Source organism: Phoxinus phoxinus, assembly GCF_949152265.1.
Source record: "Phoxinus phoxinus genome assembly, chromosome: 11".
NCBI classification, from domain to species: Eukaryota; Metazoa; Chordata; class Actinopteri; order Cypriniformes; family Leuciscidae; genus Phoxinus; species Phoxinus phoxinus.
In genome coordinates, this window is record NC_136886.1 from 11,167,330 (window position 1) to 11,194,806 (window position 27,477).

General features: G+C 36.9%; 3 protein-coding genes across 7 annotated transcripts; 2 read left to right on the plus strand and 1 right to left on the minus strand.

Moving 5' to 3' along the window:
• The first annotated feature begins 211 nt into the window (after positions 1-211).
• On the plus strand, positions 212-10,875 carry os9 (OS9 endoplasmic reticulum lectin). Of its 2 annotated transcripts, XM_079628985.1 has the most exons (15): positions 212-451; positions 1,169-1,345; positions 1,596-1,659; positions 1,905-1,981; positions 2,201-2,299; positions 3,006-3,207; positions 4,213-4,374; positions 4,937-5,046; positions 5,706-5,748; positions 5,874-5,965; positions 6,177-6,413; positions 6,506-6,740; positions 7,743-7,946; positions 8,795-8,904; positions 10,718-10,875. In XM_079628985.1, exons 1-15 carry the CDS (start codon positions 302-304, stop codon positions 10,853-10,855), a joined length of 2,100 nt encoding a protein of 699 aa, XP_079485111.1. In that variant the 5' UTR covers positions 212-301; the 3' UTR covers positions 10,856-10,875. The 2 variants fall into 2 exon arrangements, with proteins under 2 accessions (XP_079485111.1, XP_079485112.1); XM_079628986.1 differs by lacking the exon at positions 7,743-7,946 and having other exon boundaries at positions 232-451.
• Positions 10,876-12,196: 1,321 nt separating this feature from the next.
• On the plus strand, positions 12,197-21,050 carry c1galt1lb (core 1 synthase, glycoprotein-N-acetylgalactosamine 3-beta-galactosyltransferase 1, like b). 4 transcript variants are annotated; one of them, XM_079629010.1, is made up of 4 exons: positions 12,197-12,276; positions 14,911-15,162; positions 17,156-17,820; positions 19,075-21,050. In XM_079629010.1, exons 2-4 carry the CDS (start codon positions 14,943-14,945, stop codon positions 19,321-19,323), a joined length of 1,134 nt encoding a protein of 377 aa, XP_079485136.1. In that variant the 5' UTR covers positions 12,197-12,276; positions 14,911-14,942; the 3' UTR covers positions 19,324-21,050. The 4 variants fall into 4 exon arrangements, with proteins under 4 accessions (XP_079485136.1, XP_079485133.1, XP_079485134.1 ...); XM_079629007.1 differs by lacking the exon at positions 12,197-12,276 and adding an exon at positions 13,296-14,182; XM_079629008.1 differs by lacking the exon at positions 12,197-12,276 and adding an exon at positions 13,677-13,806.
• Positions 21,051-22,112: 1,062 nt separating this feature from the next.
• Positions 22,113-24,612, minus strand: tac3b (tachykinin precursor 3b). Its single transcript, XM_079629011.1, has 6 exons — positions 24,495-24,612; positions 23,083-23,176; positions 22,812-22,844; positions 22,652-22,705; positions 22,364-22,418; positions 22,113-22,248 (listed from the first exon to the last, which is right to left on the minus strand). Exons 1-6 carry the CDS (start codon positions 24,582-24,584, stop codon positions 22,230-22,232), a joined length of 345 nt encoding a protein of 114 aa, XP_079485137.1. The 5' UTR covers positions 24,585-24,612; the 3' UTR covers positions 22,113-22,229.
• Positions 24,613-27,477: the final 2,865 nt, after the last annotated feature.

A 27,477-nucleotide genomic window follows, 5' to 3' on the forward strand; every position in this document is an offset into this window, starting at 1 on the left:
CGACTGTGCGTTCTTACCATGGTTCTCACACGCTCCACAGCGACCTCGTGAGTCCTAACTTTGACATTACATTGATTTACATTTACCTCTGCGTGTCCAATAGAAGTCAATTTCGTGGCTGGTGGGTGTCTATTACCGCGCGTGATCCAATGAATACACGTTCTAAACATGACTCTCGTTGGTAATAACCAATCATGTTTCAGCTTTCAACAGCGTTGTCCAATCCACGTTGCTTGGCACATATTGACATGCACCAAATAACAAATCATTTGACAACGCTAGTTTGCGATATGAGAGAACTATGGCTTCCTCCTTGATTAAGTGGTTAAGAGGATTATATGTTTTTTTCTTAACATGTCTCTTGTCCGTTTTTGCTTTTTTGAATTTAGAAGAATTAAATGAAATGAAATATGGAATTCAGATTCTCCCAGATCCTGTTATTATGGGACAGGTAAGATTGTTTTGGCCAGAGATGCAGCTAGCAGTTTGTTTGCTACAGACAGTTGTTACCTTTATGCACAGCTTGACGAATCAGACATTAAAGCCAATGCTTGCCTACGTGATTCGGGTTCCTACTGAGTGTCTACTCGTCCAATACAGAACAGTAAAGATATTAAGTAACGAGTGGGGAATTGGCTATGTGGCATAAGGTTGTTAGACTGTGTCTCCACAGGTATGATGTAGATCAGGGGACATAAGGGAGTGATAGGGGGGTCTGTGTAAATGTTTACAGAATAGTAATAAAAATGAGATGAAAATAAATAATCAAAAAGCATATTAAAATAAATAAGTAGATTATAATTAGATTAAATATAACAGTACTATAGTGAATACAAAAAGGAATAATGTAACTTAATAGAAGATTACAATTTTCCAAGTATTAGACCTATTTATAATATTTATTTTTCACAGTATTAATTGGGTCTATATACAGTAAACTGTCAATTTTTCGATTGTCAACCCTCTCATGAGGATGATCATATTTGAGGGTCTGTGGCATTTAAAAGAGTGAAAACCTTTTAAGAAAGATTTGTTGCTTAATTATAACTATGCATTTTGGTGAAAAACAAGATGGTAGAAATGTAGTGTAAACTATCTCGCCACTTCTCCCTGGTTCTCCTTTTTCTAATTAATTTTCTCTGTCTCTTCTTTCTGTTCCTGTTTTTAGATGGAAGATGTGATGTTGGTCTCTAACAAATACAAGCAGCTGTATGAGTGTCGTTTGCCAGCTCAGGCAGTGCGTTTCCATCAGGACCCGGTATCAGAGCCTGACATGCAGGGTTACAGTGGCCCAGGAGTCCCTGACCTCCTCAAGCCCATGCAGACTGCACCATGCCTGATTAAGGTGGACATGGCCTGCCTTCAATTCTATTCACAGTGAATAGATTTTAGATATTAGATGCTATTAGATATCAGTGACTATCACAAATAGTTATTTAGAAAAAAGCACCATTGGAGTGTCCATGTTTGTGTAAATAATGAATAAATTATTGCCATTTGCTATGGACTTTTTAAAAAACATAATTTGCAATCAATACAAACTACAGTACATGTCACCGTGACTTGAAACTTTATTTATTTTGTTCTGTTTATAGACCAAAGACTGGTGGACTTATGAGTTCTGCTATGGCCAGCACATCAGGCAATATCACTTAGAAGGTATGTTAAATCATGTCATGTATCTTTGTTAAAAAATATGTCTAAATTATGTTTTGCAATGTCTAATTGAGTTGAATTGCATAGGTGTACTGCCTGGTATAGCCTGTTATTTTTAATGGGGGAAAAGAAGGAATTTAGGGTTTGGACAGAGAGCCTGGGTGATCCCCCCCAGAATAATACATGTAGTCTATAATGTGTATTTAAACTTTGAATTTTCAATATATGTTAAATTTCTATGATTATAGATTCAGAGATCAAGGGAGATGTGCTCTTTTTGGGATATTATGATTCAGAGTTCGACTGGACCAATGAAACTGCAAAGGTAAGGCCAAAGGTTAATGTGCTTAAATTATTATTGTTTTTTTTATATATTTTTATATATATGTCTCATGTAAGATGTAATTCATCTTTTGAAAGTTTCTGAAAATTTAGCAATTAGGAATTCTGATACTACCAGTAATTATTAAAAATTTTATAGCTGATAAATAATATTTGTATAATCTTTTTTATTTAGATTTGCTGATATGTTTTCTTTTTTTAGGCATCTAAGCAGCATAAACTGAAGAGGTATCATAGTCAGTCATATGTCAATGGCTCTAAATGTGACTTGAATGGCAATCCCAGAGAGACGGAAGTCAGAGTAAGATTGCACACACTTACAAAGTGCCACTGTTTATTTCCAGGCCAGAAAATTTTATCAAGAAAATGTGCTATTGAATTCAATCTGAAAACCAAAAACATACACAAATAACTGTTTTGTCTATTCTCCTTTATTTCAATTAAGACTAATCTTAAAGTATACATTGTTTAAGGTGTGTAAAATAACTTTTATTCAGTACATTAAATTGACCAAAAAAGACAGAAAAGACTTTTACATTGTTACAAAAAAATCTATTTCAAAGAATCCAGATTTTTTTTTTAATCAAGGTTTTCAAAATATATATTAAGCAGCAAAACTGTTTTTAACATTGATAATAATAAGAAATGTTACTTGAGCACCAAATCTGCATATTAGCGATTTCTGAAGGATCGTGTGACACTGAAGACTGGAGTAATGATGCTGAAAATTCAGCTCCGCTGAAAAGTTATTTTTTAAAGTGTAATAATAATTCACAACATTATTATTTTTTCTCCTGTAATTTTAATCAAATAAATGCAGTCTTGAAGAGCATAAGATATTTTCTTTTTTTAAAACATAAAAAATTGTACGGACCTCAAACTTTTTTTATTAAATGTTAAAAAACGATATAAATGTGCTAAAATTGGTGCTACTGTTTTAAGGGCAATGAAAATTCCATTTTCAATTAAATCTAAATGTCATCTAAATGTTGTTGTTTTTTTAACAGTTTGTGTGTGAGGAGGGCTCGAGTGACTATATTGCACGGGTAGATGAACCTCAGTCCTGCCGCTACGTCTTGACAGTACACACCTCTCGTACCTGCCAGCACCCCCTCCTTCAGCCACCTTCCACCACCAAGCCACAAGGCATTGTGTGCCAACCCGCTCTCAGTCCCCAGCAGTATATGGACTATGTCAAGGCTCAAGTCTGTAAGTACGAGAAGTTCTGTTTGTTTGTTTTTTACCTCCATCAGGGCCTTGTCATAGTCATAGTCATATTGGGCAATATATCAAATATGGAACAAAATACAAAATTTTGCAACATTGTGATTGTCCCAATAATGTTGATTTGCTTTTTTTGCTTTTTATTTGACTTCAATAGTGTGTCATTAGGCTGGTTTCACAATCCTTCCTTGCTGTGCTGCACGACTATGAGACTTTCAGATGTTTTAACAACATCTCAGATTTAAAAGTGTGTGTGTGTGTAAATATATATATACTGTATACATGTATATTGTATGTTTCTAGGTAAATGTTTATTTCGGGAAAAATCATAATTTATTTTCGACAGGATTTTGTACTGTGATTCTTGCATTTTTAATCTATTTGAATACTTTTATTGTTTCGTAATTGTAACTTGGAACAAAAAAAAAACCCCGTTAAATTTCGAAATAAACTGAAATGTGAATCAGCAGAAGAATAAAGCATACTGAGATAGATATTTTTAAGATATATTCCTCAACCCAGATCCAGCACACTGTTTTTTTGACCTAGGAGAGATGACCTATCATTTGTTAATTAGAGGGGGCCTACATGGTTACAATAACATGATATGAATTGCTATTAGAGCAGGTAAAGCCCAGTCATCTGTAACTCAGTTCATTATAACAGTTGCCAGTTTCACTATTTCGTATTGCTGTAGAGGAACATTGTGCCAATTGGCTTAGACATGCTAACATGGAAAGCATTCAGGTATAGAGAATTCTTTAGAAGCTTAAATCAGACATTAGGAGTTGTACTTGAATTTTTATTATCACTCATTACACCATTCATGGAAAAAGTCCCCGGTGCACAAGTGGTGTCCTGTTAGATGAGATCTCCAGAGATGCAATCAGCCTATAATTAATCAGACTCTGTTCTCTAATTGATGCATTATTTTTAGCACATACACATCCCTCTTTGTATCACTCTCTCTTCCTCATGCTCTGTACTTAGCTGACACTAAACGTAAAGTGGAGCAGATCTCGGAGGAGCTCAAGAACTTGGATGAGATTCTCTCCAAGGATGACAAGAACAACGGACTGCAGGATGACAAAACAGATGAGGACCCTGTAGTCCATTCAGATGAGCCTCCAGTTTCACTGTCAGAAACCAAAGGTTAGCATCCTAACAATGATTTGGGCTAATTTGACTTCGATCATCCACAACACCCTTTTAACCACAATCCCTCTGAGTTTTATAAATCATGCAGTTGCAACTGAATGCATTGGGTGGCGCTGTAAAAAAAAAAAAAAAAGTTTGCATATCGCAATAGGTATTAAACTATAAACAAAGAAATTAAATAGTATTTTGTCTTAGATTTGCCTGCTGTCTGAACATAGCCCTACATAATAAGAACAATGTGTGAAACAATAAAAATATGCATGGATGCAATACCAGCTGTGGACCAATGTAACATCTGGTTCCTGAAGCAAAACTATTTGAGAAAAGCCACGTTACAGTATTTGACATCCTAACTACAAAATTAATAAAAGTGTATAATTTTAATAAAACATAGCTGATGTATGCTTGTTTGTGTGTTTATGTATATGTAGTTTGTAGTCTATTTCGGTCTTGGTTTTACTTCCTTTCTCTTATTTTTAGTATTCTACTTTTCTTATCATTAGCAGTCTCTGTGCAGCAGAATGACATCTGTGTGTGCATGTTTGTGTGTTAACAGAGGCCGAAGTAGCTGAAGTTGACTCCGTGAGTGAAGAGCCGGAGGACAAGGACTTCTGGGAGGGAGTGACCAAACCAGCAAGCACAGAATCAAGCACACCTGACTCAGAGGTAAAGCCTCGTTTAAAGCACCTCTTCACTCAATATATATATAACTGGTCCTACTCGACCTGCTCCAAGCGGGATTCAAACTGGATTTTCCGGAGTGGGAGGTGGGTCTGCTAACAATGACTGCAGTCTCTAGTATGCCTCTTGAGGCCAGGGCCTTACGTCCGTTACACTCACCCCCCTAAAAATCATTCTCTTCCTGGTCATTTCACCAAATGTAACCAGTCTTGCTCAACCCACTCTGAGAGGGCTCTCTGGCATGGGAGGTGGGCATGCTGACAAGGACGCTAAAGACTGCAGCCTCCAGCATTAGTCACTGGCGTCAGTTGCTAGCATGCCTCTTGAGGCCATGAGAGTGAGGTTTACACGCACAGCTCTTACTGGCCTACGTTACACTCACCACCCTAAACCTCACCCCCATCCGGGTCACAGCACCAAATATAACCGGCCCTACTTGACCGCTCCGGGCGGGATTCAAACCGTGGTCTCCTGTGCAGGAGGTGGGCCTGCTAACAAGGACGCTAAAGACCCCAGCCTCTGGCGACAGTTGCTAGCGCGCCTCTTGACTCGATCCTGTTGTGAAACATATACACTTTCTGTTGCTTTTAATGAACCTTTTAACGGGGTACTGATCATTATTATGTTTTACAACTGTTTTACAGACCCCTCTGGAGCCTCAGGACAGCCAATTACACGAAAATGAATGTAAGACATTTGTAGTCATTTGTGTAAAAAAAAAAAAAAATGTATTGCATCAAATAAGTTGTCCTTAAATTAAAACTATGCACCTTCCTCACTTTCTCTGTGGTCATCTTTCTCTTTTTGTTCAGTATTTGGGGAGGAAAAGTTTAATTTTAAAATCATAACAGACCCTGCAGACCTCATGAAGTTTGTACAACACCTCAGAGAGAGCAACCAGAAGGTGAGTCTTTTTTAATCACTGTCACAGACTTTCAGCCAACATCTAGCCATTTGGCGAGTATTGCCCAATAACGGCTCTTGTTTGGCAAAAAATTTTTTTTTAAAGTTTCCTGCCACAACGTGTTTCTAAGACACTGTGTTAAGTTAAAAGCTACTCACCCACTAAAAAAACACATATCAGTCGACCATTCATTTTTGCGCTCTATGTTTAGAACAAGAAAGCTGAACTGGAAAAAGAGAGCCAGCAATCAGCTCAGAAGAGAGAAATGGAGGAGGAATTAAAAAAAGAGAGGACAACAGAACGGGAAGTGGAGGTAGAGGAAGGGGATAATGATGAAAGATTGCTGCAGGAGTTTGAGGATGAGATGGCAGATCTGTCCGTTCCCTCCTCCAAGATAGAAGAGATCAAAGAAGAGATGCAGAAGGAGTTCGACAACATCATAGAGGAAGTATGAATTATTACTGTTATTGCCTGTATGTACAAATCAGCCAAAAGATTTTGCAGTGAATATATGCTGTTTTTTACTTTCTTATCTCCTAGGCTCAGCAGGAGTTAGAGAATGAAGGTCTTAAGGGGGAGTTTGATCGCTCTCAGGCTACGCAAACTCTAGAGAACACACTGGGGAAACTCCTGGACCGTCTTGAAGACAAGACCGAACATGAGAGTGAACCAGAAACAGAAAAAACTACAGATATGCATAAAAGCACACACTCGTCGCAAAAGACAGAAGGAGGCCCTTCTCCTGGCAGTCCAAACATGCTTCCCAAAACGCCAGGTAAATATAGAGAATGGATGCTGAGTGAACGGGTGCATGAATGAACAGATGGTAGAATAGATGGCTCATTCACATTGCTTGTAACTTTCGCCTTTGGACCCCATGCATTCATATAACCTGCTTATGAGCATATTATACTATACATATAGTATAATATCTGTAAATGTGTGCATGATGCGTATAAATGCATTATATACTGGCTCCAAAACAAACAAATGATGCTAGACCTTTTCGCTTCACTTTTAATTTAACTGCTTAACCTTTTTACTGCTCCCAAGGACAAGTTATTAGATGAAAATATTTAGATTAAAATTTTTGATGATATACCACTGTTCAAAAGTTTAGTCAGTAAGAAATTCTTTGTTTTTTAAAGAAGTATATAATAAATGCAGCCTTGATGAGCATATCTAAAATACAGTAAAACCGTAATTTTGTGAAATATTTTTCTATTTTGATCCGATATAAAAAGTAATTTATTATTGTATACAAAGCTGAACGTTCATCATCATTACTTCAGTCTTCAGTGTCACATGATCCTTCAGAAATCATTCTAATATGCTGATTTTGTGCTTAAGAAATATTTCTTATCATTATCAATGCAAAAACAGTTGTGCTCCTTAATATTTGTGTGAAAACCATACAAATATTTTTAGGATTCTTAAAGTAGAAATTATTTGAAAAAGAAATCTTTGGTAACATGTTTTTACTGTCACTTGACAACCCAACCTTTTGAACAGTAGTGTTTCTGTTAACTTATTCTCAACAAACGATGCTCCAAATACTTTTTGGGGCCACTGTATACTTTATATTCATGTCAAAATGTCATCAAATCATTGTCAGCACTAACACTAATACTATACCGTTTCATGCTTTTGTGCAACTTTGACTTAGCCATTGATGTTGTTAGAGAGAGACTATAATACGTGAAATGGGGAGGGGGAATTTTCCGCTGTGTCTGCGGTAACCTCCCCTTCCCTCTGTCTCTCATCACCCAAACCCAAGCGGGCAGCAGTGGCGAGCAGGTAAAAGTCAGGGTGACTAAGTATAAGGTGGGCGGAGGTGTGGCTGCAGGAGCGGTTACCGGGGGCAACGATGATGATGAGGGGGGTGTGAAGGTGAAGGAACTGGGCGAGGGCGACCCCCAGTGGCAGCAGATTCAGGAAGTGGTCAAAGAGCAGCTAGAGAGAGCCGGCATCAAGGCCGAAGGTAGGCCGGAACACACTAACACACGCATCTAAAGTATTCTTATTTCCCTGTGTGTGTCTGTGTGAGTGGAGCAAAGATTTAATTTTTCCATTCTGAAATCTTGAACTATTCTTCTGCCTGGTCTTTGCTTTGAGTACATTTACATTTATTCATTTAGCAAAGCGACTTAAAAATGAGGAATACAAGATGCGATTCACCTTAGAGGCAATTAACATGAGAAGTTCTGGTAATACACAGTTTCAGACATCGTTTAGAATAGTACAAACTAGAACAGGGACGAAGAATTTTCTTTTTCTCAGCAGGATGCAGCTACAGTATGTGCTCACGGAAGAGATACGTTTTCAGCAACTTGTCTGATTGTCTTCTCTTTGTCTCTATTCCATTATTCAAGATTAAGGCACTTCTAAACTTTATGATTTTCATAGATGCCAATGATTTAGTTTTTCCCTTGATGCTGGCTTTTTGCGTGCGTGCAGAGAAATTCATGGTGGTCTTTTTCTGCCGCCTTAAGAATGGCTTTGGAAGAAAACAACATGATAGGTTTAGTGTACACTCACTTTTGTCAGTACAGGCTGATGCTCTCTATTTTCCTGGTTTTGGAGAAGAAGTTCAGCCTGATAGAATGTGAGGATTTAGGAATATGACAGTGCTTCATTTGTCCTTCCCACATCCCACAGCCTTCATCACCTTCTCTGCATGCATCATTTCTATCACTACTTTTTTCCTCTATCAACTGTGTGCGCATGGGAATGAAAAATAGTCATTTTGTTTCTGTTTGTGTATAACAGTATATTTGTTTAGATGAACGTATGTCGATAATGACTAAGGATTTTGGGCTTGTTTTTCAGGAAAGATTGAGGTGAAGATTTTGACCCGTAAGACAGCAGAGGAAGCGGGAGATCAGTGGCTCACTGAGGAGGATACAAAATCATTTAGAGAGCTTCTCATCAACCTTCTGGTATGAATCTGCACACACTACTGTACAGGCAGCATGTAAAAAGCAACACCTGTAAGTTCTCTATCTAGTCAGAAGTTAAAGAGGACATAAGGTCAATAGTACGGCGATGCATGAAGCACAGATCTCACAGAACAACACAACAACTACAACAACACAACAACTACAACAACACAACAACCCACCTTAACAACAACTAATTAATGCTGAACACAAAGGAAGATATTTAGAAGAATGTCAGTAACCAGACAGTTTCTGGTTCCCATTGACTTCCATAGTTTATTTTTTTCCTACTATGGAAGTCAATGGGAACCTGGGGCCTCATTTATAAAACTGTGCGTAGGATCCTTATTAAAAGTGTACGTGCGCCCGAAAGCCAAAAATGGCGTACGCAAAAAAATATTCAGATTTATAAAACCTGCGCAGGATTCACTTTATAAATGCCACTCAGCGGAAGATTGTGCGGACATGCGTCTCCTCCCCGAAATAACCATATATGGAGCTTACAACGCCTAGTTTTACTATGCATATCCTCATCTGCATATCATTTGCATATGATTATTCATCCATGTGATAACATGTTTAACGGTACAAGACATTAGGAAAATATGAAATCCGGATGGGCCGTCACATTACATTAATAAAAATAATTTAGTAGCCTATCCTTGCCTTGTTTTTGAATAAATAAATCAAATAGTGTAAAATACATTTCAGAGAAAGTTTTTCTCAATCTTTTCCACTGGCCAAATAGTCTTTTTAATTTATTTATATTTTTAATGGAAACAGATCGACCTTGTTGTGCATTATATTTGCACAATCTTTGCACAGCATGCCAAAGGAAAAGTGTTCAAAAGCATTGCATCCACAACAAATATTTATAGGCTATTTATTGAATATATATATATTTTTTTATTTATTTATTTATTTATTTATATAGCCTAGGCCTATTTTTTTTTTACTTTTCAGTAGGCTAGGCCTAAATGTCATGTAGTTTAAGTGTTTAACTCCGTTAATGAGAATGGCATATTTAATCTAAATGTTTATATCAGAAATAAAACATAGTTTAAATCATTGTTTTATAAACTGTAGACTATTTATGATTAGGACTCATAATGAAGATTTACAGTTTTACTTCATCTGCCGTTAGATATGCGTCAGTTTCAATAAACGGCCCAACGCGCTCGCTGGCGCGGACATTTAAGATGTGGATATTTGCTTCAAGTGATAGGCTTGGTGAGTGAAATTATATTTGTATTATCTTTCTGTATATGTATAATTTTATTTAGATTTTCTGTCTAAAAGTGACCAAAAAGACATTTAACTCCAACTCACTATCGGTGTCGCCAAACTGCTCCGTCTCCAAAACGTTCGTACGCATGGGTCAGAGTTTGCGTGCAGGTGTGCACATTTTCCCGTCAAGTTTGTTTTTATAAATCACAACTTATGCGTCGGAAGTGGCGTACACCTCTTTCAGGGCCTGTTTTGTGCGTACGCAACGGTTATAAATGAGGCCCCTGGTTACTGAACTGACAGTTACAGGAACTGTCTGGTTACTGACATTCTGACATTTTTCCAGACAAAAAAATACATAAATCTCTCGTCTCAGGGGGATATGAAGGAGGAAAGCATGGTAATTCGAAAATACTATAGGTTTTCTACTGATACAAAGGTTAATGCTAAATCCTGAAGTATCCCTTTAAATATAAATGTCCCTTACACATTTCAGTGCAAGTTATTAAAATCGGCCTTTTCATGCCATGTTTCTGACACTGGTTCAACAGGTAAATAAATTGATGTTCACTCTCTTTGTGTGCAGACTGGAGGTACAGAGGAAGTGTATAAAGAGCAGAAGAGACAGCAAGAGTTGGAGAATAACTACAAATTTGTCTGGGGAGAAAAACAGGATGAGAACCAGTCCACAGGAAACAGTGATTCTGATGAAACAGACTTTTGAGCCTTTTCCTCTTCTCTCAAGCACTTTTAACTTGAAGAAGGGCAGCCAGCGTTCTCTGACCTCCGAACTCCGAACTCTAAGCCACCTGGTTGTCACTTTACAGTGTGCAGGGCAACCAAACTCCTCTCTCAGACTGTTTAAGTCATGTTAGCCCTGTAAAGGGTTCAGTCCACGGCCGTGAATTCTGATTATCCTGTTTGAGCATCTGTAAGTTGTTTATACTGTATCTTGCCTGTTTTCAAAAAAACAAAAACAAATATAATTCATGTTTCAGTTGTGTTGCGCTTTATGTCTGTGTGTGACAGTATGTGAAACAGACCTTGCTTTTCTCTCACATGGAAACAAAACATCAGTTAGTATGCATGTCAAAGTTGATTTTGAAAAGGCAGTCTGGACATACACATTTTCATCACTGGACAGTGCTGTTAAAATGCTGTTGATGATTAATATATGCAATAGTCACCGTAATGACAGGACATTGACAATATCTGCTTCAATTATTATTATTTTGTACATTGGACTTTTTTGAAAACACCTACAGCTTCTTCGACAAATCCTTGCCATGCACTAAGCAAAATATTCAGCTTCAGTTTTGTCTTAATTCATGTTTGACAAGTCTGTTTGTACAACCAGTCTTCAAAGGATTTATGTCTTACAAAGGATAATGTCCAGATTTAATTTAGAAATTGAACAAAAACTTTTGCCAAACATTGGGAATCTAATGCATTTAACCACTGCTTCCATATCCCCTGCAGATGGGCTCTTTTTGTTGTAAATGCTTCGAATGATCATCATAGTTTGGTCGATTGTAAATAATGTTGCTACAGCACTTGATTTGTTTGTTAATAAGACATATTGTCCGTTTCTAATTTCTAACGTAAGCACACTTTTTGTGAGGGAATTAGAGTGGTTAAAGCTGCTGTAAGCAATTCATTATTTATTTTAGTGTCTGACAGATACCACTGAAATATTTATCTCAGTTCAATATTTCTCGTGGTGCTCTCATGAACTCACGTCAGAAACCCACACAGAAGAAAATGAATAGTTGAATAAAGTCCTTTTTTTTTGCGCAAAAGTATTCTCGTCACTTGATAAACTTAAAGGACAAGTTCGGTATTTTACACTTAAAGCCCTGTTTACAGATCGTATCTGATGAAATAGAACGGTTAAGATTAAAATTGCTGCTGTCGCGAGAATTTTAGGTTTATTTAGGACCTATTTTGCCAAACGTGTCACACCCGTGATTCTTCCGTTGAGAGCTTGAATAATAGACACTCAAGCGGCGGAGTAATACCGCACCTCACTCAGCACATTCAATACAAGTCATGGAGTTGGACAAAAACTACGATAAAACCTGTTGGAATGCATCTTTTTCAGCGATTTTTTTTGGGACCGTATCAGTGAACACCCCTGACCACTCGGTGAGTTTCACGTCTTTGTAAACGAAAGTTTAATGTGTTTTAGGAAGGAATCTTCCAGTGGCCATAGACAACCATTGTGGGGGTGAGGGGGGAAAGCGATATAAACCTAAAATTCTCGCGACAGCAGCATCTGTCCAAAGTTTAATCTTAACCGTTCTATTTCATCAGATACGATCTGTAAACAGGGCTTTAAGTGTAAAATACCGAACTTGTCCTTTAAGGTTGAGCCACTGTAGTAGTCACTTGGACTATTTTAACAATGTCTTTACTAACTTTTCTGGGCCTGCAGATGCAATTACCTAGCAGCCTATGAAGGAGTGAGCCAGCTCTCAGATTTCTTTAAAAATATCTTAATTTGTGAAAAAGGAAAGTCTTACGTGGTTGGAACAAAATGAGGGTGAGGACTGACAGAATTTTCATTTTTGGGTGAACTAACCTTTTAAGGCCATTAGACCGCAAGTCCACATGAAGTGTGCCATTTGGGATCCAGCCATTCTATACTCTCGACCCTTCCCTGATTACGACACTGGCTATGCTAGGCCTAGTTGTAGAGTAAGAATCGTTAACCCTCTACTGCACACATTTTGATAGTACATGATCAAAATGATTCAACATCATTTCTTGGTTCATTTGGGAAATTTTTATTTATAAAACTTTTTTTTTTTGCCCAGACAGAATCATGGAGAAAATTATTAATTCACATATCATAATCTAGTCAGAGAGCAATGTAAAAAAATAAATCACAAATCTTTTTCAAGAAATCATACATAAATAAATACAACCATATTTAGAGCTTATATTATGCACTAATACGTAATAATATTATGTGATAACATTGTCAGCAAAGACATCCTTGAAAAGTATCCCTTATCGCACAACAAAAAGAAAAACTGAATTTCTGAACATGCAAAATAAAATAAAAACCTCATAAAAGGCTTCTCTACACCTTCAATGAATACATATTTTGTATGTAGGCCTATAGTTAATTTAATTTTAAATAAGATTACTAAAGCGAAGCCGCCTTCTGTGACCATGTGTCAGTGAAGGAAGTTCAACTTTCAAATGGCGCTTAGTGATTCCCACACTTTTTTGGACTGTTCTTTGATCCTTTTTGACCATTCTAGTTGGATGCAATCATTTTAAAAAAACGTGTAACGTTACTGAATGGGGCTTAAGAAAAAATTCCGTTGCCTAAGGGCTGTAGAGGGTTAATATACTTGTATTCTTGGCGTGATTTCATTTGCTCTGTGCCTTCGCTTGCTGAAACGTGTGTGTGAGAGAGAGCTACTGTCTACGGCTGAAAGTGTACTTGATCCATGTGGCCCAATCATAACCCTCCGTTCAAATGACATAATCGTTCAGCCCAAGATCGACAGGCGATCCATCCAATCAAATGAGCTTCCGTATGTCCTGTATTAGTTGTGACGCGAACAGTTCACAGTTCGCAGTTGACTTTTCTAGAATGTTGTAGTCGTAAAGATTTAGTTGTCTTTCTTTTTCTTTTCTTTTTAAACAACACAATTTAGTGGGGTGAGTGTGTGTCACTGTCCACAAAACAAAGACTGACAGAGAGTAGCTCTTAAAGAGGCTGGCTTACTAGAATGCGGAATTGAACCGCCTCCAACCTCTCGGCTTTACTTGGGGAACATAGGAAGCACGTTGCTAGTTAGCTTCAAGTAAAGCGTAATATTACCTACCAACCCAAATTTGCATGGGACAGAAAATAGCCAGGACATCATTTTGGAGCCAATGTTCCTGGTTAGGCTACCAAATGTCTTGCATTTAAGTTGAAAACCATAGCTTTACTGTTATGCTAGCTCCCTGAGTTGGACTGAAAGGCACCGGAGCCGAATATTGTAGTTTTTTTTTTTTCTTCACTTCAGTTATGGAGGAAATCAGCTGTCTGGTAAGATTGTGACAGTGTTTCTTTCTATACCTTCTTGTTCCGCTTATAGGATAAGTTATTTCCTATGGTACTTCTGCTGTAATCATTACATAGCTAAAAACGTTAACTTACTCGTTTTTAAAACTTTTTATTATAAAAAAAAAAAAAGATTAATTTCGTGATTACAGAAGCTGTAAGTTCTTTCAAAAATAACAAAAGCAACAGTTGATGATGTCAGTCTACATGTTGTATTACGATTATTTTTTTAACAGCTTTTATTACGTATTTAATGTGTTATTTTGCGGCCCTATTGGAAGTTTGCTAAGGCCCCCCTCGTTGTACGACTAAGTTACATTTTGGTAAACGAGACATTTATCTTAAATTTGCCTAATTTGTCTTCAGTATACAATACATCGATTATTATCTAGACAGGGATGGTGTTACATCTGATAGTGTTGCTTACACAAGTAGTAATTTTCTTAAGTAAATAATTTGAATTCAGTAGAATTTGTCGGCTGTCAGTAGTTGTATCCTGGTATGATGACGTATGCTGCTCTATCGCTACGTTGTTTGATGTTCAATCTGTCATATCGATCACGGAGCTGCTGTCAAGCGGACTGTATCGCTTCATCGGGTTTTTTTGGGCTTAAAGAGGTCTGATTTTGAAACATAACCAGATGATAGGTGTGATAAATACTAACGTTACGCCATCCTCTGCTCACTGTAGTCTTCCTTGTGTCTCTGTCTAGTCACACTGACGTGAGAGTCTCTAGAGCTCGTCATGAAAGCTCTCGGTGCGCGCTCCGCGTTCTACGTGGGCTTTGTGGTGGGCACGTGCAGCCTGTATCTGCTCCTGAGTCAAGTTGGGTTCACGCGAAACTTGGGGTCTCGTAAGAACGAGGCCCACGTGAAAAGCTTGCTCGAGATGATAGAAGAAGAAAACAAGAACTGGAAAAAGGAGAGGTCGGCTCTCTTCAACCTCAATCATCCGCACCATACAGGTAAATACACTGTAGAACTAATTGAGATGTTGCTAATGAAAACAATTATGTTATAATGAGCAAAACACATGGTAGTATAGTGAAACTATATTAAATGAATCATTTGCCCAGAAACTATTTAAACCGGTTGGGCTATGTGAAAAAAAAAAAAAGTAGGCTAATAAGCAGAATGACAGCCTCAGTCAGCATTTACTGACATCTTATTGCAAAAAAAGATGCAATTAATGTGAACGGTAGAAAGTCAAGTCATATAGGTTTGGAACAACATGAGGTTTCTAGCTGGACTGTAACGTTAATACCACTAATGAATTTGAATGTCATATTTATTTTCTTTTAGGCATATTTAATAACTAGGATTGGAACATATTACATAACATTATAAAGAGAACAATATTGTAATAAAACGTTGTGAATTCAATGGGTTTAGTTTCCGTATTGTTCCAGGAAGAGCGTGTCCACAACAGGAGTACACATTCTGAATAACACGCATCCGAGGTGGCATTGGTGACACATTGTATCTATTACTCGTTATATTTTATTATTGAATAATTACCGTAATTAAATTAAATGATAGACTCATTTTACAACCCTACTAGCTCTTTATTTAGACTAAAAACCCTTTTCGTTAATTTGATGAGGAACATGTTTTGAGCAGCATTTGCACACCCTGTCATACGGTTGGCTATATGCCACTGCAGTGTTACGTTAATTTAAATGACGATTGATCATTGGAATTTGTGTAAATAGACTTCCTAAGGTGTATCTGTGTATCTAACTGGAACATCTTAAATGGCACTGAATTAATGACATGCCTTGTGCTCTCTCATTTCACTTGTACAAGTTGTTTAACTTGTTTTGCATTGTTTCATTGCCGAAAATGAAAATAGCTCCCAGCTTGTTTCAGACAGTCCTTTTATTTTATTTTTAAATTGTTGTAGTTATTATTGTAAGCTTTTTAGGCATATTGTAGTTTATTATAGGCATTCCCAGAAGAGGCGTATTAGACCGGTAGAGCCAGGTGATGTACGCAGTACTTCAGCTTTATTACACCCTTTTATTGATATGATTTGTGGATATAGCTCCACACCCTGGTGTTACAATTGAACTAAGAGTTATCTGTTACATTTGAGCGAATCCCTCTTTGTGAGAAACTTTTTTGGGCATATGTTTGTGTGTTCTCCCTGGAGAGATGGACTTTGCTATGATTTTTGACTTTCAGGAATGTTTTGTCCTTGGTAAAGTGTAAAGAAATGAACTCTCATATGCTGACACTAAATTGTATGCATGAATAGTTGACAATTTAAAGGATTAGTTCACTTTTAAAATGAAAATTCTGTCATCATATACTCACCCTTAAGTTGTTTCAAACCTGTATGAATTTCTTTCTTCTGCTGAACACAAAGAAAGATATTTAGAAGAATGTCAGTAACCAGACAGTTTCTGGTTCCCATTGACTTCCATAGTAGGAAAAATATATACTATGGAAGTCAATGGGAACCAGAAACTGTTTGGTTGAAACCCAACTTGACTGTTTTGCTTTTTACTAGTTTCTAGTTTTACTTGTTGGCTTAGTTCACCCAAAAAAATAACATTTTGTCATAATTGCCACACCCTTGTTGTTCATGACTTTTGTTCTTCCTCGAAAAATACAACTGAACTGAAGATATTTAAATGAAACCTGAGATATTTCTGTTCCTCCATTAAAAGTGCATGCAAATAAAGTTCATAAAAAGAGTGTAAACTACATCATATGAATCAAGCAGCTTAATCCAAGTCTTCTGAAGAGACACGATCACTTTATATGGTGAACAGATATCATTTAGGCTATTTATTCATATTTAACCCTAAATATTTCATATTTTATTCACATTTTATTTAGCATGAACTGTTGAGATGCAGTTTGACAAATGAATTTTTACTATTGTTAATTTGCTACTTTTTAGAATTTGATTTTCATTAATTTTGTGTATTTTTCTTGGACTGTCTCTTGTAGGTGAGGATGGCAAACTGGCTGATGCTCTTTATAAGCGTGTACGCATTCTGTGTTGGGTTATGACTGGCCCTGCTAACCTTGAGAAAAAAGCTCGACACGTGAAAGCCACATGGAGTCGCCACTGCAACATTGTGGTCTTCATAAGCTCTGTGGATAACCCCGATTTTCCCACGGTTGGCCTAAACACCAAGGAAGGTCGGGATCAGCTGTACTGGAAAACCATTCGTGCTTTCCATTATGTCATGGAGAAGCACGGGGACGAGGCAGACTGGTTCCTCAAAGCGGATGACGATACTTATGTAATCGTGGACAACCTGCGGTGGATTCTGGCCAGCCACTCTCCAGAGGACCCTTTGTATTTTGGCCGCCGGTTTAAGCCGTATGTAAAACAGGGCTACATGAGTGGCGGCGCTGGCTACGTGCTCAGCAAAGAAGCTCTGAGGAGGTTTGTGGAGGGCTTTCGCACCAAAGTGTGCACTCACACTACCTCAGTGGAGGACTTAGCTATGGGTCAGTGTTTAGAGAAGGTAGGCGTTGTGGCAGGAGACTCCCGAGACACCTTACAAAGAGAGACATTCCATCCTTTCGTACCCGAGTCCCATCTCACTGGCACATTTCCCAAGACTTTCTGGTATTGGAACTACTGTTATTACCCCATTGTGCAGGTGAGTCTAAATTCAGTGAAAACTCATATTTTCTTTAATCAATATGTCATTACTTGATCTTTCAGTGAAATGAAAGACTTCTCTCTGGTGATGTATGCCAGACTCCAATCATTTAGTCCACTTATCCCCGCCCCTTTCTTACGATCTGCCTCCATTCAATCTACTACCGATGAATATAACCAAGATCCCACCCTACATTTTTTTGTTTATCCATTATCTGTTTATCTTGGTTGTACGACACAATACGAAAAAAAGATCTGTCGCTACATTCTTTACAGCACAACTTTGTGTTTCAGATCAGTCTCTTGAAGCTCCTGTTAAGATGCTGTCTATGTAGACAGCGAAGCAAAGATGAAAAAAATCAGTCTTTAGTCTATCAACGTTTTCATTTAATGCACCCTGAAGGTGTGATTGTCACCCTTCACATACATCCTGTTCAAACAAATGACACAGACCAACATTGACTATTCGGCCTTTAGTTCTTTGTGTCCTTGGCCCAAGTGAGCGTGAGTTTGTTTTGGCAAAGATCAAAAGAGTAAATCTGCGCTGTCACCACATTACTTTAAGCACTGTTGCATGATGATATTAAACGCAAGAAAAGACTAGCTAATAACTAATAGTAAAAAAAAAAAAAAAAAAAAACTGATTGTCTAACTAACACCAATGTTGTTTCAAAACTGAATTATTTTTTTTCTTTTTACATTGAAATTGCATCGTTTACTCAGACTGATGCCATTCCAAACTCATTTAATTTTTGTTTTTGTATTTTCTTTTTCCGGTGAACACAAAAGGAGGTTATTTGCGTAATATGCGCTATCAAATGGGCTCCATTCCATTACAATGAATTTCCTTTTTCTAGTTTTTAAATTTATGCAAAAGTACCACAAAAGAAGTCCCTTTGAATGGTGATCTATACGTCTTCTGAGAACTGACTGAAGCCTTTATTCACTAAACATCTTCCAGTCCAGTTGGCTAGTAACCGCTGCAACTTCTATTGTAAATTGCTTTAAATAAAAGCATCTGCTAAATGCATGATTGAAAGTGTAACTGAGTCAAAATCGATCTGGTTCGTTATTGTCTGTACCACTTTTATAATAATTGTGCTTTTTCAATCATCTTGAAAGCTGCAGTCCCCATTCATTAGAAGTGCATGAAAAAGAGTAATCAGTACAGTGTCATTTGTGTTTCACAACAAAACAAATAAATTCATATTTTTATATTCCTCATGTGCATAATTCTTTCTCTATCTCTCAGGGGCCACAGTGTTGCTCAGACCTGGCGGTTTCCTTCCACTATATGGATTCGTCACACATGTACCTGCTGGAATACTACACTTACCACTTGCGTGCCTTTGGCTACAAACACCGCTACCAGCCCTCTGAACCCAATATCTCCAATGCCCCTGTCCCAGACAAAATGGAAATTGGAGACTCGGAGCAAAAGCATGGGGTAGAAGCTCAGGAAGGAGAAAAACAATCCCCTGAACTTAATGAAAAGTCTTAGCAGCTTTTTGCATAGGATTTTTTAAACAAAAACCAACAACATTTAAAATCTTCTTCCAAAAGAAGCCTTTTTTTGGGTGTTGGGAGAGGGGAGAGGAGGAGGAAGAGGAGGAGGAGGAGGAGGAGGAGGGGGGGTTGCTTTACATTTTTACTTGGATGATCTCTTTAATTGTATCCTATATTGTGCCACAGAAATGTGTGATGAGAAAAGTTTGTGATTAAATGAAATGGTACAGTTTGAGAGGGTGTTCCTTTTAATAATGAATTTGTATGTGAATGTTTAAATACAACCCCAAACCTAACAGTGCATAATTGTATGAAATGAAGGTTAAGACATGTAGAGCCAGAGTATGCAGTTCTTGAGATATGTGATCAATTTAGCCTACGAGCCTGCCTTAACAGTATAATAACATGGGATAAGAAAGGCTGCCTCTGCATTTGTTATATTTGGCATTCATTTGTGATTTATTTTTAATTTTTAATACATATATAAAAATATGAATCGTATATTTGCTCTGCACTGTGTAATCATAAGCACACCCCCATTTTATGATTTAACAGAATTTCATAAGAACAAGGGGGCTTGATTTTCCTTTCATTTGCTCATTCCCTTGAATTAGTGCCTCTGCTCTGATCCAGAGAAATCATTCATTTCCATATGTTCCTGGACTGCGTTTGTATTGAGATTAGACAATATTTAAACACAGATCAGGTTGTTTTGTAGTTGTTTATATCTTGCAAACATTCGAGCTCCAGCATTGTCACATATCTTTGCCAAATTTGAGTATGTACACACTACTTTCCCTAACATTACATCAATATAAAGATTAACCAGGGTGTAGTCTTGATGTAGTCAACTGATACCCTTATCTGGAGGTTTCTTTGATAGAATACGGATTACTCCCATTAAGATCCTGTTGGCTGGCCCAATAGTTCATGAGCGCCTTGGGAAAAAGTAAAGGTAGATAAGACGGCTTAAGTACACTTTATCCGTGCTAGTGGGAATTTTGGTCTCGTAGATTAATGGCGTACTGTAACACACTGTGAAGCATGCAGGTTGTGAATTATTGGATTTTTCAGACCACATAATGCTTTATTTAATTGATGAGTATGAATGAAGAGGATTGTCTGGTTTTGCTTAATTTCACATCGCTAGTGTGGCAACTACTATCAGTTTGTGTGTGAGATTAAATGTGCTGATTTTACAATTGATGCAGCGTAGTGAAAATAATTCAGTTTCTTGTGATGTGTGTTTTATGTCTCAATTTTGTGTGTGTATTTGCTATACTTAAAGGGACAGTATACCCGAAAATGAAAATTCTGTCATCGTTTACTCACCTTTATGTTCTTCAAAATATTATATGCCTTTGGAAAGACATCAGGCTGAGTAAATGATGACATCATTTTTTAACCATGCCTTTAAATGTGGTGGTAATGCTGGTGTTGTTAAACTTTCCTTTTAAAATAACGCACACTAATGTGTATTATTCACATTCACTTTCTATTCAAGTATGGTAAAGCCAGGAGTTGCAATGCAGGCAGAATACAGTAATGAAGAAAACAGAGAAGAATCTTGGTCTGCACGGGCAAACACTTTGACTGTGTACTAACTGAAACTTGCCACAATTATGAAGGATTTCAAATGAAGTTTATTTGAATGATTAATGATTTGTGATTTGAACTGGAATGATTTTTATGTTAATACAAACCACTGTTTCTTTTAAACCACTCCCAGCATCACTTTTGGATTTGTTGTAGAAATGAATGGTTTTGTTGTGAATTGATCAAAGAAGCATAAATACATTATTGGTAAAATTATCCTTATTTGAATGCCTAATGGAATTCTGGGTATCTTAATTGTTGAGGGAATGAGTGGGTTTTGACTAAACATGAACAAGCTTAATAGTGAGTCTTCATTAATACGTATGGTGTGAATTCTGGGGGGGAATCAGTTTGCATTGTTCTGTTGATTTAAAGAGGATAAGTACTCAAGTTTGTGCCATCTACTTCAAGTATGATCTAATTATTTAGGGTTTTTGTGGTAAAGTTCTATTATTTTAACAAGAAGTTATGAAACGTTTGAACATGCTTATACTTCCCTATATGTTGATGATCTTCCTCAGAAATGCTCTTTAGCTAACATTCCTTTGTAAACGTTACATTTTCCTTGAGTTTACTTTTGTTTAGTTGTTTTTCACACTGGAAATCTGAACAGAACAATGAAATGCAGATCTTAAGAGGAGTCGTTTTCTTTGCAGACATTACATTGTTCCTTTCCATTCTTTTAAAAGCGAAATTGCATTTCTGAATTGATGCGTTTCATGCCCTTGTCTTTAATCCAAAAGTATCTTGTGTTGTTTTCTCAGTAGGGTCTTTTTATGTACAAAGGGAATCCTGTACAGCACTTTCACAGCAATCTTTAATTTATAAAAGCGTGTGTGAGGCAAATGTGTGACAAGAATAATTCAATGAGGAATAATAACCAGCATAAATAAAGACTTATTTTAAAGTAAACAGTTTTTCTTGTGTGGACTTCTCTATGAATAAATAAATAATTGAGGGTGGGTATGTTTTACAGCACTTTATGAATTAATTTGACTTTATGAAAAATGAATAAGTTATAAGCAAGAATATTTACAGTGTGGGGCTCATATATACTTCAATCTTCTTGTTGTCATCCCTTGAAAGAAAACATCCTTTATCTGATTTGAGATTACTCAGTTCTCGTAAGGGGGTTCAATGTAAGAATTATTATCCTACATAAAAACAACAAAATAAACATATAATATAGAATGAATGCACTTTGACAATAAACAAAAAAATCATACAGCTCAGTTATCTTGCAAAGAAAGATATTTTTTCTTCGGAATGGTAAAATAGATGAGTCTGGGCAGATGAGATCAGGCTTCATACACCACAGCAAAACCTTCAAAAAAATTAAATACAATTACACAGACATCTCGGAGAAATAACTTTGTTGATGTAGCTGCAATTCGTCAACTCCACAATAATTAGGCCTACTTTATTACAAAACTTCTCACCTTCTGTCCTTTAAGAAAATGTTGCCTCTCCTCTCTCTTCTCCAAGCAGGAATAGCTGATCAAAACAAAACAATATATACAGTATAATTTACTATAATTCTCCATAGTAGCCACTAGAGGTCAGTGTGTTGTCTGCACCGTTTTGTATGTCCTGCAGTCACTTCTGCATTGTGCAATGTTTGTTTGAGTTTGGTGACATATACAAACAATAATTAATTAATGCAATCACTTATTCCCCACTTACTCTTTCGGCTAACCCATATTGACCAGCATTAATTAATCTCTTACCAGACACAATGTTTCTCCGTCCCAACAGTCCAACAAAAATGTCATTCATGTTAGCTACAAAAGGACCAAAGAAACAAAGCTCTCATCAGCCTCTGACATGTCACTTTAATCAATTTCAGGATCGCACTGAAGCAAGATAATGATGAATATGGAAACTTACGTCTAAATGGTGAAATTGTGTCACGATTTGTTCCTGTGAAAAAAAAAAGAATAATAAAACCAACATTAAATACCCTAGCCTTGACCTCTAAGGAATAGAAATCTCAATTCTGTAATTTAATTGTGGATTTCCACAATTCTGTGGAACAACATGAAGGTCAGTAAATAATGACGTTTTCATTTTTGCATGAACTATTCCCAATCTTCTGAATGTTTAAAACTATTAAAAGCAAATTTCATCATTCATATAGTTTAGTCTTTTTGTGTCTCACCAGCACTCCTCCTGCCCATCAGGCCAATGAAACTGTCATAATCGATATCACCGTATCGTTTGTCATAGCGCTCAGACTGGGGGTCGCTGTTGTCCTGAACATAACACACAAACAGGATGGTTCAAGAACTCAGAAAATGAATGTCTGACTCACTAATGTGAATGACTCAATAACACGAAGACTCCAAACTGTGATGATCATTACAATTATAAAAACAACCAAAAGAAAATGAAAGGGAACTGCTTCGAAAACTGATTTCACAAACGTTAAAATAATAAAATAAAGCAGTGAGTGGTTTAATGTCTGTGATCCCATACATTGTTTTAGCCATTTGTGTGTGTGTGTGTGTGTGTGTGTGTGTGTGTGTGTGTGTGTGTGTGTGTGTGTGTGTGTGTGTGTGTGTGTGTGTGTGTGTGTGTGTGTGTGTGTGTGTGTGTGTGTGTGTGTGTGTGTGTGTGTGTGTGTGTGTGTGTGTGTGTACACATGACCGAACCTCCGTTTGAGCCCATATTTAACAGTCAGATATCACATTAAAGAAACCATTAAGGTTCTAATGGAATCAGGATTCATTCAAGCCACCTCCATACATTCTATGTATCAAGAAACATTTATTATTATATCAATGTTTTCAGGATTCTTTGATGAATAGAAAGTTCAAAAGAGCTTCATTTATCTGAAATAGAAAGCTTTTGTAACATTATACACTTAATTCAATAGTTTGGGGTCAGCTATTTTTTCTACTGTTATTCAGCAAGGATGCCTTAAATTGATCAAAAGTGACAGTTATTATGTTGCAAAAGCTTTATATTTCAGATAAATGCTGTTCTTTTGAACTTTCATCAAAGAACCCTGAAAAAAAATATTGTTTTCAATATTGACAATAATAATAAATGTTTCTTGAGCAGCAAATCAGCATATTAGAATGATTTCTGAAGGATAGAGTAATGCTGAAAAAATTCAGCTTTGCCATCACAGGAATACATTCTATTTTAAAATTCAAATAGAAAACAGTTATTTTAAATTGTACAAATATTTCACAATAAAACTTTTGTACTGTTTTGGATAAAATAAATGCAGCATTGGTGTGCAAAAGAGACTTTCTTAAAAAAAACATTTAAAAATCTTACCCATCTAAACCGTTTAAACAGTTGTGTATAGGCCTATTATAATTGTGACAGAATATATTTGTTCTATTCAATTTAATTGACATTGCGGTGGAAATTTTAAAATATTTAGTAGCCTATGCAAAACTTTTAAGTAGACTCTACCCTACTGACTTTAGAGTAAAACAAGAAGAAGTGACAGCCCCTAAACTCACTTTTTTTATCTCATATAACAGTCCGTCTAACAAACAAACGATTTCCTTTTAACAAAAGAAAAAGAGCCGCTGATTTTACATGTAGGCTACTTACTGTGAATGACAGGTAGTCGAGCGCACAGCGCGAGAGTCCAGGACACGCGAGCAACAGAGAGAACAGCACGAGCGACCAACTGCAGGACATCCTCAGATCCGCTGCTTTTCAAACACCTGCATCAAACTTTATTTAGCCTATGAAATCCAAACCAATACTTTGCCATTAATCTAAAATAATTGAATAAAACATGAGGTATGCTATACCTTTAAAATGCACGGAGATGAGTTGGTATTCAGGAGGATGGTGTTCAGGTTCTTCTGTTTCGAGCTGTGTAGGCTCGCAGGTGCGCGCGTTCTCTTATTTGTAGTGTTCGCGCGGTCCGCTCACACAAGCTTTGGCAAGCTGACTCTTCAATACGAATCAAATAATGATGCTAACATATCCTAGTGACGCAAAGTCGTTAACACAACAGAGCCTTGACGTATTTGTGCGGTTAATTACATTACAACCAAACTCACACCTCATCTTAGTCTTTTGAGCTTCGAATCGTGTAAAATTCTGTCTAATTCTTAGACCTTTGCGAATTGACTCGTGAAGAGTAGGCTATACGAGCCAATATATAATCAGACGATGGCAAATTTGCTTTGTATTCTGGTAACTCGTTTAGAGAAGGTTTAGCAGATTTGTTACTCAGAAGGACATGTGTGTGATTGGGGGTTCAATGCTTATTATCCAGTGGGATTATGAGTCATCTATATTGGTCATTCCATTCACTCCATCTCAGACATGTCCTTCATTAGGACAAAGCTGTCGGTTAGCTATAGAAAAGGTGATGTCTTGATTAAGATCTGTTGGACCCTGATTGATGAATGCTTAAAGCAAGGCTTATTTAACAAACTGTCTCTGAAATTGAGTGAAATATTCTTTCAAAAAAAGTTATATGTCAAAAATGTTTAGCAGACATTAGACCTCTCTATTTAGTCTTCTGTGTGACAAATGATTTATATCTTTAATTTTTGTTGCATATGTGTTTGTGAGACTGAGATGAAATCATGATTGACATTTGCCATCAAAAACCTCAATACCAAACAGTTCAGTAGTGAACTTGGTGTTGTGTTAATGGAAAAAAGAAAAACTAAATTAACAAATAAGAGAAAATTAATTTAGTCACCATGACAACAGTGGTCGGGAATCACCATCTATTTCTTTCCGGAGAAAAAGTGACACCTCTTTCTCCTTTCCCTCTTTCTTTCTCACAACCTCTCTCACTCTATATACTCACTCATACAAACACATTCTGCTTTTACTAGTCTTTTTGAATTCAATTTGATTGACCTCCGTTTTTTTTTTAGAGTAGGAAAATCTAAATTAATTTGCATAACAAAGCCCTGAGCATTTAATTAGTTTTTCAAATTATTCTTATTTCTCTCTTTTGATTCCTCAGCAAGCAGGAAAGCTCTTGATGACACACCAACGCACTATGTCTTCCGGAAGCCGGATTTACTGTATACAACAGACGTGGAGCTGGAAAACAGGACTTTGAAGTGATTAAGTCTGGTTGCTTGCATTGAGAACAAATGATTCCCTCAGTTCTTAACATTTCCATTACCATCAAAACAAGTGATTACTTTCTGATAGACTTGTCAGTGGAAGTAAGAATCATTAGTTCGCCTAAGACTGATTTGTTCCTGGATTTGTGAGAAAGTGTGCATGTGTTTGCTGAAGCAGACGTGAAGCATTAGAACAGTTTGGAAGTACACCCACACTCAGTCCAGTCAGTGCTTCTCAATGGTGAATGACACCTACCATCTTTCGCTTACGCAAATAAACTCTCACAAACACGTAAACACACACAGAGCTTCTCTCTCATTTCCTATCTTATAGCGTAATTTCCTTCTATTTTTAGTGTATTTCTGGTCTCATTCAATCACTAAATGTTGATTCATATAACTTACTTTTTATATGAATAACATTATCTGTCAGATTAATGAAAGATTGAATGCAAAGTTCAATGCATGTGCAAATTTTGTTCTGCCAGCTAAAAAAACCTTCACTATCGTCATCATGATCATCATTTTTCTTACAGGCCTATACTATATCCAAATGTGGCATTTACACTTATTATTGGTATATTTTATTTGTGTGCACTCTGTCTCAATGTCATGCAGCTTGGTTGTTGACAGCTTGCGTCCAACCCTCGTCCACCTACATACTCACACACACACAAACACACCTTTGAGTCTTTAGATCAAGGATAGAAGTGGTTAAATGCTTCCTCTTTCTATTCAAATAACCCTTATTTTGAAAAGAAACTTCAGTTGTCTGTCTCATGGTCAGTGGTCATTGAAAGTGTAAGCATTTACAGAGCATTCATCAGACTTTGTGTCCTCATTGAAAATTTAACGCAAGGTGACCTAGGTTTCTGAAAACTTTGTAAAGATGATGCATCACTTTCCCTGAATCACACGCATGTAGGGTGGCATAACATGCAGCAGCAGTGAGAGAAAACATGATTTCAAGGCTTTCAGCGTGAATAAATATCATAAATCCAATACGTATTGCTGCTGGATACTTTATCCTACATATTTAGGGTTGAACTGATTTAGGGGACTATTGAAATGAAATGTGCACAAGAGGTACTTACACACGGGTTTGCAAAGGAGTGTTGCACATCCTTTGGTTGATTCAGAAATAATGCAATTGCTTTGTTGATGCCCCATCCTGAGGCTACTCCATGTAATTTTGTTTAATTCAATTATATATGCAATTATAACTAAATAAGATTGCTTTCAGTCCTATCTAACATATTTTACTACTCTCTGGTGTCCATTATGACAAATGTATATTGGGGACATATCTGACATATTTCACTTGGACACACACAAAATCACCCAAAGCCCATCTATGATAATAAGGATTTGTTAACACTTGATATAGCACTTTGTGTGTGTGATCATGACATAGTATGTCAAATGTGACTCCCTTTGTGTTTTGGGCCAATAAGTTGGCATGTGAAAATGAGAATCACACTTCTACATAT